The sequence below is a fragment of the Euleptes europaea genome, chromosome 2 (assembly GCF_029931775.1).
Source record: "Euleptes europaea isolate rEulEur1 chromosome 2, rEulEur1.hap1, whole genome shotgun sequence".
Lineage (NCBI taxonomy): Eukaryota > Metazoa > Chordata > Lepidosauria > Squamata > Sphaerodactylidae > Euleptes > Euleptes europaea.
Window position 1 is genome coordinate 21342029 of NC_079313.1, and position 15267 is coordinate 21357295.

Below are 15267 nucleotides of genomic sequence, written 5' to 3' on the forward strand. Positions count from 1 at the left end.
TTCAGTCATCAGGTGGTGCAGCCAGTTGTAGTACTAGACATGCACTTCTAACACGCAAGTTATAAAATAAGTTAAAACGAAATTCTGCATGCATACAAAACCAACCCCGAGTCACGCTCTCTTTGGTACACACACTCCTAAGCCCTAACATGTTCAAGTCATGGCTCTGCCAACACGTTACCGCAGGTGGGAAGCAAGGGAAGGAGCCTACCAGGATCGACTCCTGCCTGTCAAAGGCCTGAGAAATCATGTGTTTACCCAGAGGCAGCTGGTGGTTCATGGGAGAAGAACTAAAATGCTGGAAAAATAGGACCATTTCCCTCAGATTCACCTTTGTGCCCACTTTTCACTCTGCCCAGAAGCAGCGTGAGCAAGATCCACTCAGCTTCCCTTGCATTAATCCACTGGAAATCTCCAGGTCAACATTTTGAGACAGAAAGATGAAAATGAGTGGAAGAATAGTACAAAAATGGGAGGGGGGGAGGAGACCTATACAGGTTCCTAATGCAGGATAAATCATTATGTTGGCTAACAAAGTTGCTGCTTACAGTCAAAAACAGTAAATATTTAAATAAAGAACAATGTTGACGATGACTTATTTTATATGGGGTATCTCAGGTAACCAAATGATTCTGAAATGCAGAGTTCAGAGGCTGTAAACAGTGTTAAAGAATCGATTGGGGGAGGGAACCTCTATGGAACACATCCAGGTTGAAGTCTCTAAAAATCAAAGATGGGAGGGGGAGACGTCACATCATCTTTTCTCTTCTCAGCCATGTTTAAGATCGTATTATGCTTGCAGCAGCATTGCTATCTATCTATCCTGGACGTCACAGGGGCAGAAATCTCTCCTGTTTCTCGTTGATCTGGTTAAGGACATCAATTGTCTCTCTGATTAAGGCCTCAAAAATCCCATCTGCCAGTTGCATCTTCACATGTAGCTCATCCTCATCATAATTCACCCACTGAGCTTCCTCTTCATGCAGTTCCTGCACCTGAAAATTTTAGGGAAGGAGAACAGAGGGGAGAGTCACTGTGGTTAAATAGATATTTCTTGGTATGCATTCTTGTAACCATCTATGGCTGCCTTTTCTTCCTCTAGGCCAGTGGTTCCCAACCTTTTTCGAGTCGTGACCCCCTTTTACAATTGCCAAGTAACCTGCGACCCCCGCCACATTTGCATAATAAAGTCATAAATGACATTTGCATAATAAAGCCATAAATGACATTTTCAATAGGATAAAGAAAACACAATACAAATAGATTTTTCAGAATATAATTCCAACGTAATATTTAATTAACTAATTTCATTAAATAATTAATTATTATTTAATGTGATGGTTGTGCTTGCATCTGGGTAACCAGCTTCAAAATTCATGGCTGAGTGTTAAAGCCAACCTCATGTCATCCTCAACATTTACCGGAGTCTGTTGCTTGTCTTTGAGCAAATAAATATGTAGTATTGCCAACCTCCTGGTGGGGAGATCTTCCAGAATTACTACTGATTTCCAGTTGCCATAGATCAGCTCCCCTGGAGAGTGTACTCTATGGTATTATACCCCACTGGGCTCCTTCCCCTCCCCAAACCCTGCCCTCCCTAGGCTCCACCCCCCAAAATATGCAAGAATTCCTCAACCTGTAAGGGGGACCGCCCTCTTCTCCTTCAAGACCTGAACGGGCCGAGCCAGGGGAGCTTCCTCGGCCTCCCACACATCCCGCCGCGTCATCCGACCGACAGAGAGGCGAGGCGAGGAACCAGAGAGAGAGGCGAGGAACCGGCCGACCGGCAGCTGGAAGGAGCTGGGCTGTAGAGACGTGGTGGCACTCCGCCGCACACCAGCTGTAGCCCCGCCGCCCAGGGCAGGCCCGCCCGCCTCTCAGCTGGGCAGCGGGGCTACAGCTGGTGTGCAGCAGTGCGCCGCCACGTCTCTGCAGCCCGGCTCCTTCCGGCTGTTGGTCGGACGGTTTCTCGCCTCTCTCCTCGACTCGCCTCTCTGTCGGTCGGCCGGTTCCTCGCCTCTCTCCTTCCAGCTGTCAGTCGGCCGATTCCTCGCCGGGATGGGGGCTGTCCCAGGACAGTGGCGGCGACCCCCCAGAAAACACGTCGCGACCCACAGGTTGAGAACCACTGCTCTAGGCCAAGTCATAACTGAAACCAGTGACTTCAATCAGGGATACAGCAGTTTAAAATCAAGTCTTGAAAATGGTTGTATAATTCCCACTTGCCAATAGCAACACTTTGCACTCCAGCACATTAGCTCAGCTGTGGCATTACCCACGCTGCCATGAAATTGTATTACTTGACATCAGATGCACAGATAATGATTTTAAAGATTTGTAATCAGTTTTCTGCAAGCACCCTTTATGCTGCGCAAACACACCAGGGTTACACTGTATATTACCTATAGGTTCCATAACCACAAAGGGGGAAAGTAACCCCCACACTTTCCCCACTCCTACTAGCAATCATTCTAACCACATTACTCAAAAAACTGTCCCTGCTATTCACTGGTCATACTAAGCCATTCTAAATCTAATGGATAAAAAGGTGCTTGAACACCATTAGGTGCTTAAACATCTCCCTTTGAAGTGAATGGTGCTTAAACATCTTACATCTTACCATTAGGTAACATCTTATCATCAGGTGCTTAAACATCTCCCTTTGAAGTGAATGGGACTCGGAAATACTTAACTTTGGCTGGATCATGTCCATGCTTAGATGGATAAGCATTGAAGGGCAGATTGCTGATAATTATAAGCAGATGAATTCCACATCTTTTTGTTTGAAACCTACCCAACACTTCCCATAGGGACTGATTTCTGGATATCAAATTCAGTTTTTTAAAATCTACTGACCAGTATATGATCCACTCTGTCACGTTTTTTACGTCCAAATTTGATCATTTTCTGCCAGTCCATTTTGTTGTTTGGCTCCTTTTTCAAATTTAACAGCTTTAACACCTCGGTTGCTATGAAGCTCTAAAGTACAGTAGACAAACACAAACACATAATTATTTAAAGGAAGTGTTTTCTATTCACACCATGCTCTCTAAAGGTAACTCACAGATGGAAGATCTTTATTTCAGTAATTCTATATTGCTGGATAAAGGGTTACACAATCAAAGACCTAACACATTCCCAGGTAATATTTTCTGACCCTTCTGAGGAAAAAAAAATCCACTTCCAGGGTAAATGAAAATAGTAAAATTCTAATCACTATGAATATTCGTCCCAGGAGATGGGAAGAGGTCTCTGAGTAGCTTTCCAGCTCAGAAACCTAAGTGTAAAGAATGTGGAATAATGGGATGTGCCAATTTCATAATAAAAAAACTTAAGTTTTCACACTTTCCATTAAAGAAGATTGATCAAAAACATATTTGTTACCTCTTAAAATATGACATACAATTGACTGAAGGCCCCCCCCACCCCAGCATCGTACTGTCAGGTTGGCTAAAATAAAGGGGGAGGGGGAGTCCTAATGTATGTCGGAAATGTTGTAGATGCAAGGAGACTTTTGTTCAGGATGGGAAAGACCTTTCTCATGATGGCTACTCCATATGAATGAAGCTCTTCTACTCTTTCGGTCTGTGGTAAGATCCTTGGAAATCACACAGGTTGCCTAGCCTTAAGCTTACTGTACTTGGGAAGTTAAGTGGAGGACAGGACATGTTGCCACCTAACACGTTTCAACAAGATCAGTCGGGATCTTCCCACACAAAGTCAACTCCATCTATAATAGGGAAATCATCAGTAAGCCAGTTTTTACTCATCAACACAAGAAGAAACAGAGATGGCGGGGGGGGGATCCCTGTTTCAGACACCATCGATGACCGTTTTTGGAGATAAACCACAAACTTTGCCTTAAACCCGAGATGAGATAACCTTCACTTCCACAGAACATTTTATGAGTTGATATTCCTACCTTGATTTCCTCAAGGTCACCTGGATCTTTTACTCGACGGAAGTAAGTAGAAGTGATCCTGCAGGGTTTCATCCATATAGGTTGGTTCAAATTTGGATCTTCCGCAAAGATTTCTCCAAAAATCTCTCTTGTTAAGTCAAACACAGCCTTAGCAAATAAAAGGTGGAAGTATTTTTAAGTTAGTTTTTGATGATATTAAGAGTAGACATATTCACCATGCAGACCAGAGGCTGCAATTCAGTCTGCAGAGGGATTACAGTTAATCTAGGGGGCCACATTTCAATCAGTTGTGATGAGGCATAGAGAATGTCAAGATTTCCTTCCCAATACATATATAAAAACATCTCTCCTGCGCATTCTCTTTCACACTCACTTTTGTGAGACTGGCCCAACCCACCTACCACTGCAATATATACAGGGTGCTAACGGAGCAGTTCCTGTTTCCCAAAGAACCTTGTTCTTCCTCTGTTCGCACATGGGCCTGAAAGTACACCAACTGTTCCCAGACTTTGCTTGCCCCCAAAGCCCTGGACACGTGAGCACTAGCATAATCATGGTGTCAGCCTCTGCTGCATCTGGGGGAGCTTCAAGCTCAGTTTCCCCCCCAAAAGATAGTCAGGTTCAGAATCCTTCATCTAGTGGATGAGAAGAAGTGTCCCCAAGCTGTACCTGTTTATAGATTTGTTTGCTGATGGCTTCAATGTCGTCATCTTTAAAGGAATCACTCAGATCTCTGGGAAAACCAGCAGCCTGAAGATCATGCCCCAGTTCTTTGCACTTCCACAGTTCCTCAGTTGCCTCATGCACCAAGACCTCCACCTCCTCTGCAGTGTGTGGGACAGCTAAGGGCTCTTCACATGGCTTGGGGGGCACTTTAGGAGGCTCTACCTTGGGCAGCACTGCTGATTCTTCAGCTTGCTTCGGAGGGAGTTTGCGAGTACTCAAGCCAAAGTCCTCATCAAACCAATCTTGGTCATCTCCTAACACACTCAGGAATTCCCGGCTAAGCTCCAACTCTGCCAGTCTCTTGGCAAGCTCTTCCTGCCCACTGGCACCAAATACGGGGCTCTCCTATGCAATAAGAAAAATACTATTACTATTTTGGAGCATGTATGTGGCCTGCACCACATTCTACATCCCTTAAACATGTTTATGATTAAATCAGAGAAGAGCTCAGTGCCCCATACAGAAAGGGAAAGCAAAAGCCCTTCTTTATGTTCTCACTTTCTGACAACATCTCCGAGATGTTGTGTAGGTGGAGCAATTACAGTGGGAAAGGTTACAGTAGTAGCATGTATCCCTAGAGCATGTATATGGATGTAGCATTCATACAGTTACTGCTGCAGCAGAATCAGATGCAACGTAGATGTCCCTGCAGAGGAACTGACTTTTTCTGTTAACAGGGGTCTTTTACACAAATTCAAAGGCTAATCTATTAACACAAAAGTATAAGCAGAAATGCCTTTGTCCGTGGTCAACAATCTTCTTTGCTTTCAAACTCTGTTGGCAGGCAAACAACATAAGAGTAAGCAAATACATGGTATTTTGGTGCCAGCAGGCTGAACCTAGGCATAAGTCAAATGGTCAGATCCAAGAACCAAGAAGCTATGGGAGGCTTCTCAAAAGCAGTCCCTTGTGTTGCATGCCAAGCCGTTTTTGAAACAGTGGAGCCTCCAAAACAATTTGTGAGAGGGGGGTGGGAGTGATGTGCCTGGTTTAGAGAAGTCCAAAATTGCTCTGAATTAGTGTAGATCCCTTGTGTGAGCTTAAGCAACTCTTGGGATGCCTGTCAATGTTTTCTACATCTCTGAACGTACACTCTGCAAAACATTTCAGAATGTATCACAAAGGTTGCTGCAAGTAGGACTAACCCATCAAATTATAGCTGCTAATTTTTATGGCTGAGGCAGCACCACAACATTCATTCCTGGACCCATCTGAGGAAAGGGTACTTACGGGCCTGGGACACAAGTCGGGAGAGGACACTTCTTCTCCATCCTCCAACTGAGAACTTATTAAGATGCTCAGCGAGTCACCAGCTGCCAGCTTCTGCTCTTGGACAGCAGCTAGTTCTTGATTACTGAACTGAATCTTCTCGTTCCTGGTCTTTCTGATTTGCTGCAGCTGACTAACAGTGTCCTTCACAAACACCTGCAGGAGGCTGTCCGTCAACAAGCCCACTTTTTCCTGTTGGTCTTTGGATTCGTCTTCCTCATGGGATGGGAGCCTCAGCTGGGCTTCTAATTGCCTCCTTTCTTTTGTGAGCAAGTCCAGGAGGGGAGTTGTGGACTTCTCCAGCACTCCTGAGGAAAGGCTCTCTGACTTTTCAGTGTATTCCTGCCATGAGGGCTGCTGTTGCTTCCATTTCTCAGGGACGATTCCATCCACGACCCCTTCCACAGCAACAGTTGACGTCTTTCTAAGGGCATCAGAAATGGAGGCAGGCAAGAGCTGGTTGTCATCTGCTGAGGACTTTAGAGAATTGACAACACTCTGTTCTTCAGAAAGCACTTCTTCAACAGCAGCAACAATTTGGCTTTTTTGGGCACTGAGTTTTAAATAGGCTTCAGCTGCTATGGAATCTTCTAAGGACGATGCGCCGCTTTGTGATTTATCCTGGAGAGATCTCTCACTCACAATTGTCCCCTCAATCTCCTCTTCTGCTTCCCCAGAACTCTCTCTGTACTTGTGGTCTGCTTTGTGGTTGGGATCTAGTTTCATCGTACAGAAAGAGTGCTCCTCTGTGTCCATGAGACCACTAAAACTCTCTGAAATCCGTGAGATTTTTTGCGGAGGAGCAAAAATGCCATGTTTTTCTTTACAATCAAAATATTTAATGCCATCATAAGTGCCGTTATTCCTTCCTTCGGCCTTATCCAATTCCACACCGGCCCAAAATCCTTTAGCAAAATTTGTCAGGCCCTTAAATCTCAGTGTCCCAGGCTGGACGTTACTGACAAGGACTCTGTCACCAATGCTGAAATCTTGCAGAGTATTTTCCTCTTCTTCTGTCATGGAAGAGGAAGCCCAGAATGATGGATCAACATGAACGGATTCTCCCTCCACATCACTGCGCTCTTTACTTTTCAGCAGTTCTGTTGGCGATTTCAGGATTAATAATCTTTCTGAATGAACACTAGAACCCACAGACAGAGCTCTGTCACTGAGATATTCACTTACTTCTTCGTCACTTCCAATAATTGGGGATCTGCTCCTAGGAGCTTTTGTATACCACGATTTCTCTCCCTGTGACCTAGAGTCTTTTCCAAGAGAGGATGCAGAGGTGTCAAATTCATCCTTGTAATATTCATTATGAGGTGCCCCCTCGTCTGACCTATGTTCTCTCTCTGAAGATCTCTCAAAATCATTAGGATACAAGGGCTCTGTGCAAACAGGTGGCTGTTCTGAAAGCAAAGTCTTATCTAGCTTCTGAGAGGATTGGTCCGATGCAGCACATTCACCATTCCTGTCACGTTCCTTTTGCTTCGGAATTTCCTTTGCATCTTGAACACAGGTAGCAGCCAAGCCAATCTCAGCCCTTGCCTTTAATGAGACTGGTGGGCAACTCTTTTGCTCAGTGTCCAAAGCAGAAGCAACGGATTTTCCAGAAAGCCTGTGGGTATCATCTGGCTCAGAGTCTTCTGATTTTACAGACTCTACTTCTTCTTGTACCACAGATCTGTTAGTGGAAACAATAGGATCAAAACTTGTCACATCTTCAGAAGTGTTCAGTGACAGACGGGATGTTCTGCTCGAGTCTCCTAAATCTTTGAGAACAGCCAAGTGGGGGAAACCATCCAGCACATCACCAGATTCCGCTTCAGCTTTTTGTGGGACCTTGAGGCCTGGGGATGGAGCTTGGAAACGCCCCTCTGTCTGAATCTCTGCCTCGATTAATTTCTTGGTATATGAAGAGTCAGATCTGTCAGAATGCGATACAGCATCTGGGGGTGGGGGAGAGGGAGAGAGAACACTGAAACATTGACATAATTTTTCAAAATAACAGCTGCTATTTAATTTCACTATAGTAGCTAAGAGTCAAGAATGACTGTGTCGCAGTAGATAACTGCAGGTTTAACCAACTGCATCTGACTGGGTCAACCACAAGCAAATATTGAATGAAAATTTTCACAGGCATTTTAAAAAACCGTACAGGGTCAAAATACCCAACTTAAAGGAGACTCAAACTGACTTACAATCACTTTCCCTTCCCCTCCCCTCCCACAACAGACAACCTGTGAGATAGGTGGGGCTGAAAGAGCTCTTAATAGTAACTTGTCCAAGGTCACCCAGCTGGCTTTGTGTGTAGGAGTGGGGAATCAAACCCGGTTCTCCAGATCAGAGTCCACCGCTCTTAACCACTACACCAGGAAATAACATCGCTTGGTAAACAAGCCTTTATTAAAGAGGACAATTTTCCCTCCAGGCAGTGGGCAACCCTAGGAGAAATGGTCCAAGTAGCATTCTTACGTTACCTGGAGTACCGTGGGATAGAGCTATGGGGGAATGGCCAGTACCATAACGTTAATGCCTGCCCTGAACCTTCCCTGTTGGATCCCAGCTAGATGTCTGAATCTTCCAATTCCAGTAGAAGGAATGGACTCCTGAAAGTGGCAACTTTGTTTTGTCATGCAACAGCATCTCAACGAAGTACAGAAAAATGATGAGGCACAAAGAAGAGAAAAAAGCTAGATAATTTATACCACAGCCAGATGACAATATGGGCAGGGTTTTTATAATTCACACTCTGACTGAACACAAAAGAAATAGCTTCTTTCTTTATCTTGGAGCAGTGGGTTGCTGTACTTTTAGAAACTCACTGAGTGGCATGCTACCACTACTCAGTGGAAGGAGAAAATACGCCATTGGCACAAACTGCATTCTGAAAAACAACAACAAAAGGGGGGGAACCAAATGGAACTCAACCAGAGTACTGATTCCAAACCTAAGAGGTTGAGCTGAAAAATGCTAAAATTACAAATATATAAATTTTAATAAGGTGCACATTCAATTTAAAAACATAAAGCCTCTAGCACAGGCAAGACTTTCACATTCAATATATACAAACATGAACACCTGCGATGTACAATCTTACATTGACCAAAGTCTTGCCTATGCTAGAGGCCTTATGTTTTTAACTTGAATGTGCACCTTATTAAAATTTATATATTTGTAATTTTAGCATTTTTCAGCACAAACTGAATCCCACCAGTGTGGGAAACTCATGCTTTGGTAGGACATGCCTTGTGGTGAAAGGACATGCTGCCCTTAGCTGAGCAGAGTGGCAAGATACAGCCCAACATTTGGGGAAAAGAGTCTTAACTCTAAATAATAACATAATTTTTTAAGTTTAGCTTTTCAGGATATTGTTGTTGTCTAGAAAGTGGAAGAATATTTTTAGCTTAAGCAAACCTTACTTTAAAAATTAATGAGGTGCAAAGGTTCAGGAGGGACTTCACTTTTGCAACTGCTTTCCTAGTTACCTACCGATATGCTCTGCAATGGACTCCAGTGATCCCCTGCAACGTTCAGAATCAGTCAGCGATTTCCAACTTTTCGTCGTTTCAGATCTGGAAAAAAATAAGTAAAGAACTGGTCATTACAGATGCCAAAAAGATAACTGTAGCACAGAACATAAGGCAAAACTCAGGAGGCTCCCTTGCTGAGAGCTGACTTTGCAGTGCTCTCCTAGGAAAGTGTCACTCTGCTTAAGATGGCGCAGTCAGTCCTCCAAGGCTAGAACCAGAGACAGCAGCTCTTCTTGCTGACCCAGAAAGCCGATGGTAGAATTGAAAACCAACCCTTTAAAAATGTACGTAAGGGCCTACAGGCACACCCAGTTTTAGACAGCTCAATGCTGCCATCCCCATCCAGAAAATATTCATCATCATTTCAGTTTAGGGTTGGGTTTTTTTTGAGAGGCAGATGTCTAGGCACAGAGAAGATTAAACTGAGGTTTGCTGGGAAAGAAATGCTCTCTTTAGTTCGCAATGGAGCATACCTACACTACACATTAGACAAAGGGGTGCTGTCTGACAGTGTGTCGTCCCGCCCCCTTAAATCTGCTTACTTTTTGACAGCTGCCTCAGTGTGGCCATAGCAAAAGTCTAAGTTTGTAGTCGTATGTTTCCTCCCTCTCTGGGAGGGTGGGAATTCTTTTGAGATGGCACACACCTAGGGCTGAATCAGATCACAAAATCCCTAACCTCTCCCCTATGCACGGCGGCTTTACCTCCCTACCCATCCAGCATGCCTGCCCTATCTCAGATGCCACCAGCTGTACACAAAGTAATGTAACAGTCCCAGGTGCATTTCCCCCTGCAAGAAGGCTATATTAGAATATCAGACCCCCACGCACAGGGCCAGGGCGATGGAGGTGGGGCAGTCATGCCAGGTGGGCACAGTCTTGCTCCCTACCACACATAGTGGAGTGGTGGTGGTCTTATCAGGCTTAACTCCCAAGAAACAACACTTTTAACTTGAAGCGTTCATTCAGTTTACCTGTGGAGTGGGGGTGGCTTGATCTTTGGTTTCTCCGTAACAGAAGATGGAGTTTTAATTTGCGGTTTAGCTGTAGGCGCTGCCTCCAGATCCTGACTCAACTCTGCTTCAGTCTTCTTGATGAATTCATCATAAGTCTAATACATTTTTTTAAAGATGCAAGAGGGCATAAGTTTCTGCTCTTTCAAAGTATATCTCTTTGGGTGGCTTAGCTGCCCATGGAAAAAGGCAACTACTTTAAATGATGCATCTTAGTCCTGCTACATATACTAACACTAAGAAAGGGGATGATTTTGCAAAATCCCCCCCCTTCTCACTGATGACACTTGACCCACATGGACCCAGGTGGGACCAGCAATCTCCAGCATTAGCTTTTGGGGAATCAAAAGGGGCTGCTGGGAGCAGAGAAATGCAGGGAACTTTAGTAGCCACCAGAAATGCAACACACAGCCCACATCCTTATTCAGCTTTCAACTAAAGACAAGAATTGTAATTCTATGAACAGCTTATCTATATTAACAGAAATTACTACTCAGTGTCAGAAAACCTTGATAAATAATATTCTCGAAAACTAACAAATTAACAGTTCATTGTGATGTGGATTTCAAAAGAGACATGACAATACTGATCTGCTGTTACTATGATTTCTCTTACAGAATGCCTCCTAGCCTTTCGGCTCTTATTTAATGCCTCTTCCAAATGGTTCTTACCTCTAGCTGTTTGATCAAGCTAGCCTCCTGGGCTTTCAGCCTCTCCTTGTGCCTCTTTTTCTGCTCTTTTTTCAGCTGGTAGACTACAGACTTTCTCTTCCGTAACTCATCCTTTAGAGCCCGGATTCGGCTTTCAATGTCGCTCTGATCTGAGGTGGTTTCTGATAAGGGAAGTTTGACTGTTTTAGAGAAAGTAACTGCCTCAGACGCTGCAAAATCAGACTGGTTAAAATTGAACCTAGAACATCTCATGGTGCCACCCCTTATGGAAACCCATTTTCCCCATGAACCCACCAGTCAAAGCTTCTAATCTTCAACCCCAATCTCAGCAGAATCCAAAGACTGTCTTTACTTATGTCCATCCCTTGTTGGCTTCTCCTGATCCTCCCCTTGCTTTGTATGATCATCATCAGGGCAGAGACCAGAATTTCCCTTGTGGCGTATAATATCTAAGTCCTATTAATAAGAATGACGGACTGAAAGTGCAATCAAAATACCTGTGTATTGTTGACTTCTATCCAACTATGAGAGCACCCCTTAACTTTCTCACAACCATGTCTTTTTAAACACAATTGTTAATAATTTAGACAACTCTATCTGCCCCCCAAAAGAAAGCATAATACTTGATGCAGTGAAGATTCCTAAGCAGAAACCATTGATGCATATCCCCTTCCACAGCAATGTCTATCTAAGCAATCACATACAATTTTTATAATGTGAATGAGGAGTACCATGTGCTAGCTGCCTACCCTCGCGGGAAACACAAGGTAGTCATCAAGAAGTCTAATCCTTACCTGACTGGGTCATGGATAATGACTCATCAGACCAACTATAGGATACCTCCTGGGATCTGACTGGTAAATGCTGCTGCCCACTCATTCTGGGGGTCACTTTGCTGGACCCTCGGTTTGACAAGGACGTGCTGCTTTTTGAAGGAGACTGTCCAAAGGGGAAAGAAAAATAAGAATTTGCTTGTAAAGGTTATCTTATTAAAAAGGTATACATCACAGCCTCGTTTTCAACACAGTAATTACAAGCCTGGAAAGCCTTCTGCAGCCATAACTCTCTACATACAGCAAATTAATCAAGTCTGTGCACTTTTACAGGAGTTTCACTGGCAACTTATTATAATTTAAAAGATCAGTGCCATTAAAATCACAATAGAACAGTGAAAAGCCATTTTCAGGGTTGAGGTAAAATCCAGTGGCCAACCCCTTCCCCCATCATCAAAGGTCACAATGGTGGAGACAGCAAAGAGCCACCAGACAATGACTAGGTCACATCTTAAAACCATGTCTTAGGACGTCCACCACTCTTCTCAATTCCTCTTCTCGCTTAGTCTCTCCTCCGGCTTCTTTACCATACGGCACTCCTTTCCCTATTCTTATATAAAAAAATTTCCCTCTCCCCAATTTTCTTTGCAGCTTTTGGCCTCCAAATTCCTACAGCATGTGGCTCATTCCCGGTGCCTGAACTTTTTCTCCCTCCAGGGAGAAAATTCTTATTAATCTCTTCTCCTGACCCACTATAATCTGATTTCTGCACCCCACTGAATCTGCCCTTACCAGAGTCATGGACAATCTCCTTAATGTCAAACCTAATTTGTCCTCATCAGCTGGGACCGTTCTACAATCCTTGATACAGATCATCACTTGCTCTTTCTCCCTGCAATAGCTCCACTTTTCTCCCTCGTTGCCCCTCATGCCTATAATTGTAATTACATCTGAATTTATCATCACAGCAAAATGCCTAAACCAACCCCACATTTCTAGAATGGTGACTGGAAAACCTTGTTCCTGCATGCTCTTTAGTACATACAAGTTCACTCACAAGTTTCCCAGGTGAGGCAGAAGTTTCGGTTTCCTGTGAATAAATGATTTCTTCCATAAGAGTAGTGTGATCTGGGCTTCCCAGCTGCCCTTGGACCTCCAAGGCCTTTGGTGGGTCAGATGCAGCAGCTGGATTGCCCAGTTCCTCTGGGACAGAGCTGCCACTCTCGAAGCAAGGACAAGGTGGCACTGAAGAATCTTCTTCACTGGCAGTTCCTGAGATGAACAGCAAAGTAAGGTCAGGCAGGCAAGAATACCCTCCCCCTTCGTGTGCACCTACAATGGTTCTATGCTTTTTAGGTAAATGACCCTGTGCACCGGGTCATTCCCGTTTACTAGGCAGACTATGTTTACAAGTGGTCTGCCATTGCCTTCCCCAGTCGTCCATTACTCCCAGCAAGCTGGGTACTCAGCTTGTCTTTTATACCCTCCTAAATCTGACCCCCATAAAAGTATGAAAGTGCACTGACTGTTCATAGCACAAGAACGTACAGAGATGACTTCTGTGATAAGCCAACCATCCCAGCCTTTAAAAGCAGAGACCTCCCTTCAAGATAATTGTGCATATTTTGTTTAATCTTTGAACCAAAAGGGGGGGGGGCAGGGGTGTAAAAGGTTACCCACCTGTTAATTCAAATGCTACATCAACATTGGGCTACTGCAGTCTCAATGTTTGGACCATTTAGACTACTATCACAGAATTTTAATATTTAACGAAAATTAGGGGTGGTTGGAGGAGAGGAAAGTTTCACGCATTTCAGTTTTCTTTTGGCACAGATGGTGGTGGAAAGTGCCATTCAAGTCACAGCTGACTTATGGCGACCCTGTGCGGTTTTCAAGGCAAGAGATGCTCACAGGTGGCTTGCCATTGCCTGCCTTCTCATGAGGCTGAGAGAGTCCTAAGAGAACTGTGACTGGCCCAAGGTCACCCAGCAGGCTTCACATGGAGGAGTGGGAGATCAAGCCCAGTTCTCCAGATTAGAGTCTGCCACTCCAAACCACCGCTCTTAACCAATACACCATGCTGGCTCTCAACATGGGTCTTTCCCACATAGCTAGCATCCCAGTAGCAGATGGAGTGCTGACCAGGGCCTTTGTCTTCTTCTCTCAGGCACCCTTTCATTCTTTCTACCTTTTTGGTCATTCTGGTCTCCTGCTGCTTTTGTTTCAAGCAGTTCTTTGTCCCAAGCAGCCAAGGCTTGTTTCTCTATCTGACGTATTTCTGCTTCTTCTGCATCCAGGCGGCGTTTCCACTGCAGCAGTTCTTCAGCATGCTGGCGCCGTTGCATCAGCTTTTGCTCTCGCTTTGTTAAGAACCTGACAAAACAGGACATGAAGGAGTGAGGCACCAACACAGAGCTGTGGCAGAAAGATACCCTACCTGTATTCAAGATAAGACAAATGCATTGGAAGCTATTCTTAATTATTGCCAGAAGTACTCATCGAACACAAGCAAGAGACATGAAAAAAGTGCACTAGGTTGGCTGGGACCGAGGTTAATGCAGCACCCCTTTTCATGCAATCCTGCATTTTCCTTTCTGTGAAAGAAGAGGGAAGTTCTAAAGTTACTATATATGAAGAGTATTAAAAAATGATTACCGGTAATAAAACCTTTTCCTCCCCAGTCTGATCTTTCATCAGATCCCATGAGTAGAAACCACATAGCGTCAAGACCCAAAGTTGTAAACTGTCAAGGTAAGAGCCCTAAACCTAGCACAATGACTGCATTACCAACAAAAGGGTGCCATTCACTTCCAAGATTCCAAACAGTTACATGTTTGAAAGATTTTACTTACCAAACATTATAATTTAGTAAAGGACATCAAGCTTTTTTTCCTAAGTGCACCCCACTGTTTAGGATATCACTGTGTAACCCTCTGGGACAACAGCTAACCAAATGACACGTACCCATCTCCATCAACCCAATTTTTTTTTCCAATTTCCCCTAAGTTATAACAGATCACAAGTAGCCAAAGATATGAGCTCTTCCCAAATATTTTGCCACCACAAGAAAGGGGCTTTCTGATAGTAAAGAGATCAAAACAGTCCAACTCTCACGGAAAATTTGGGAAGCTGGTACTGTAAAAGGCACAAAGAACTCGGGGCATTTTGATTTTGGAGGCAGGAAAAAAATCAAGTAGCGCTATCTCTCCTTGCAAAATATAATAGTAAATTCAATAATCGGTAATTTGCTGTCCTTTAACATTTGACACCTGAGGTGGGACTAATAGTAGGATGAGCTGTGACAAAGAGGACACGAGGTAATGATTTCAAAAAGGTTATCAATCTAGCCTAGAAACAGATA

At 44.0% G+C, this 15267-nt stretch overlaps 1 protein-coding gene across 1 annotated transcript in view; it reads right to left on the bottom strand.

The window, feature by feature from the left end:
* Window positions 1-830: 830 nt before the first annotated feature.
* Window positions 831-15267, bottom strand: part of CEP350 (centrosomal protein 350) — a 93598-nt gene continuing 79161 nt past the window's right edge. Inside the window, exons 29-39 of the mRNA XM_056845578.1 lie at window positions 14095-14279; window positions 12964-13178; window positions 11928-12072; window positions 11134-11294; window positions 10424-10560; window positions 9410-9492; window positions 5879-7866; window positions 4592-4993; window positions 3923-4069; window positions 2857-2979; window positions 831-995 (exon numbers count right to left, since the gene is read on the bottom strand). Of these exons, the coding sequence (XP_056701556.1) occupies window positions 831-995; window positions 2857-2979; window positions 3923-4069; window positions 4592-4993; window positions 5879-7866; window positions 9410-9492; window positions 10424-10560; window positions 11134-11294; window positions 11928-12072; window positions 12964-13178; window positions 14095-14279 (3751 nt within the window). The remainder of the gene's footprint in view (window positions 996-2856; window positions 2980-3922; window positions 4070-4591; window positions 4994-5878; window positions 7867-9409; window positions 9493-10423; window positions 10561-11133; window positions 11295-11927; window positions 12073-12963; window positions 13179-14094; window positions 14280-15267) is intronic.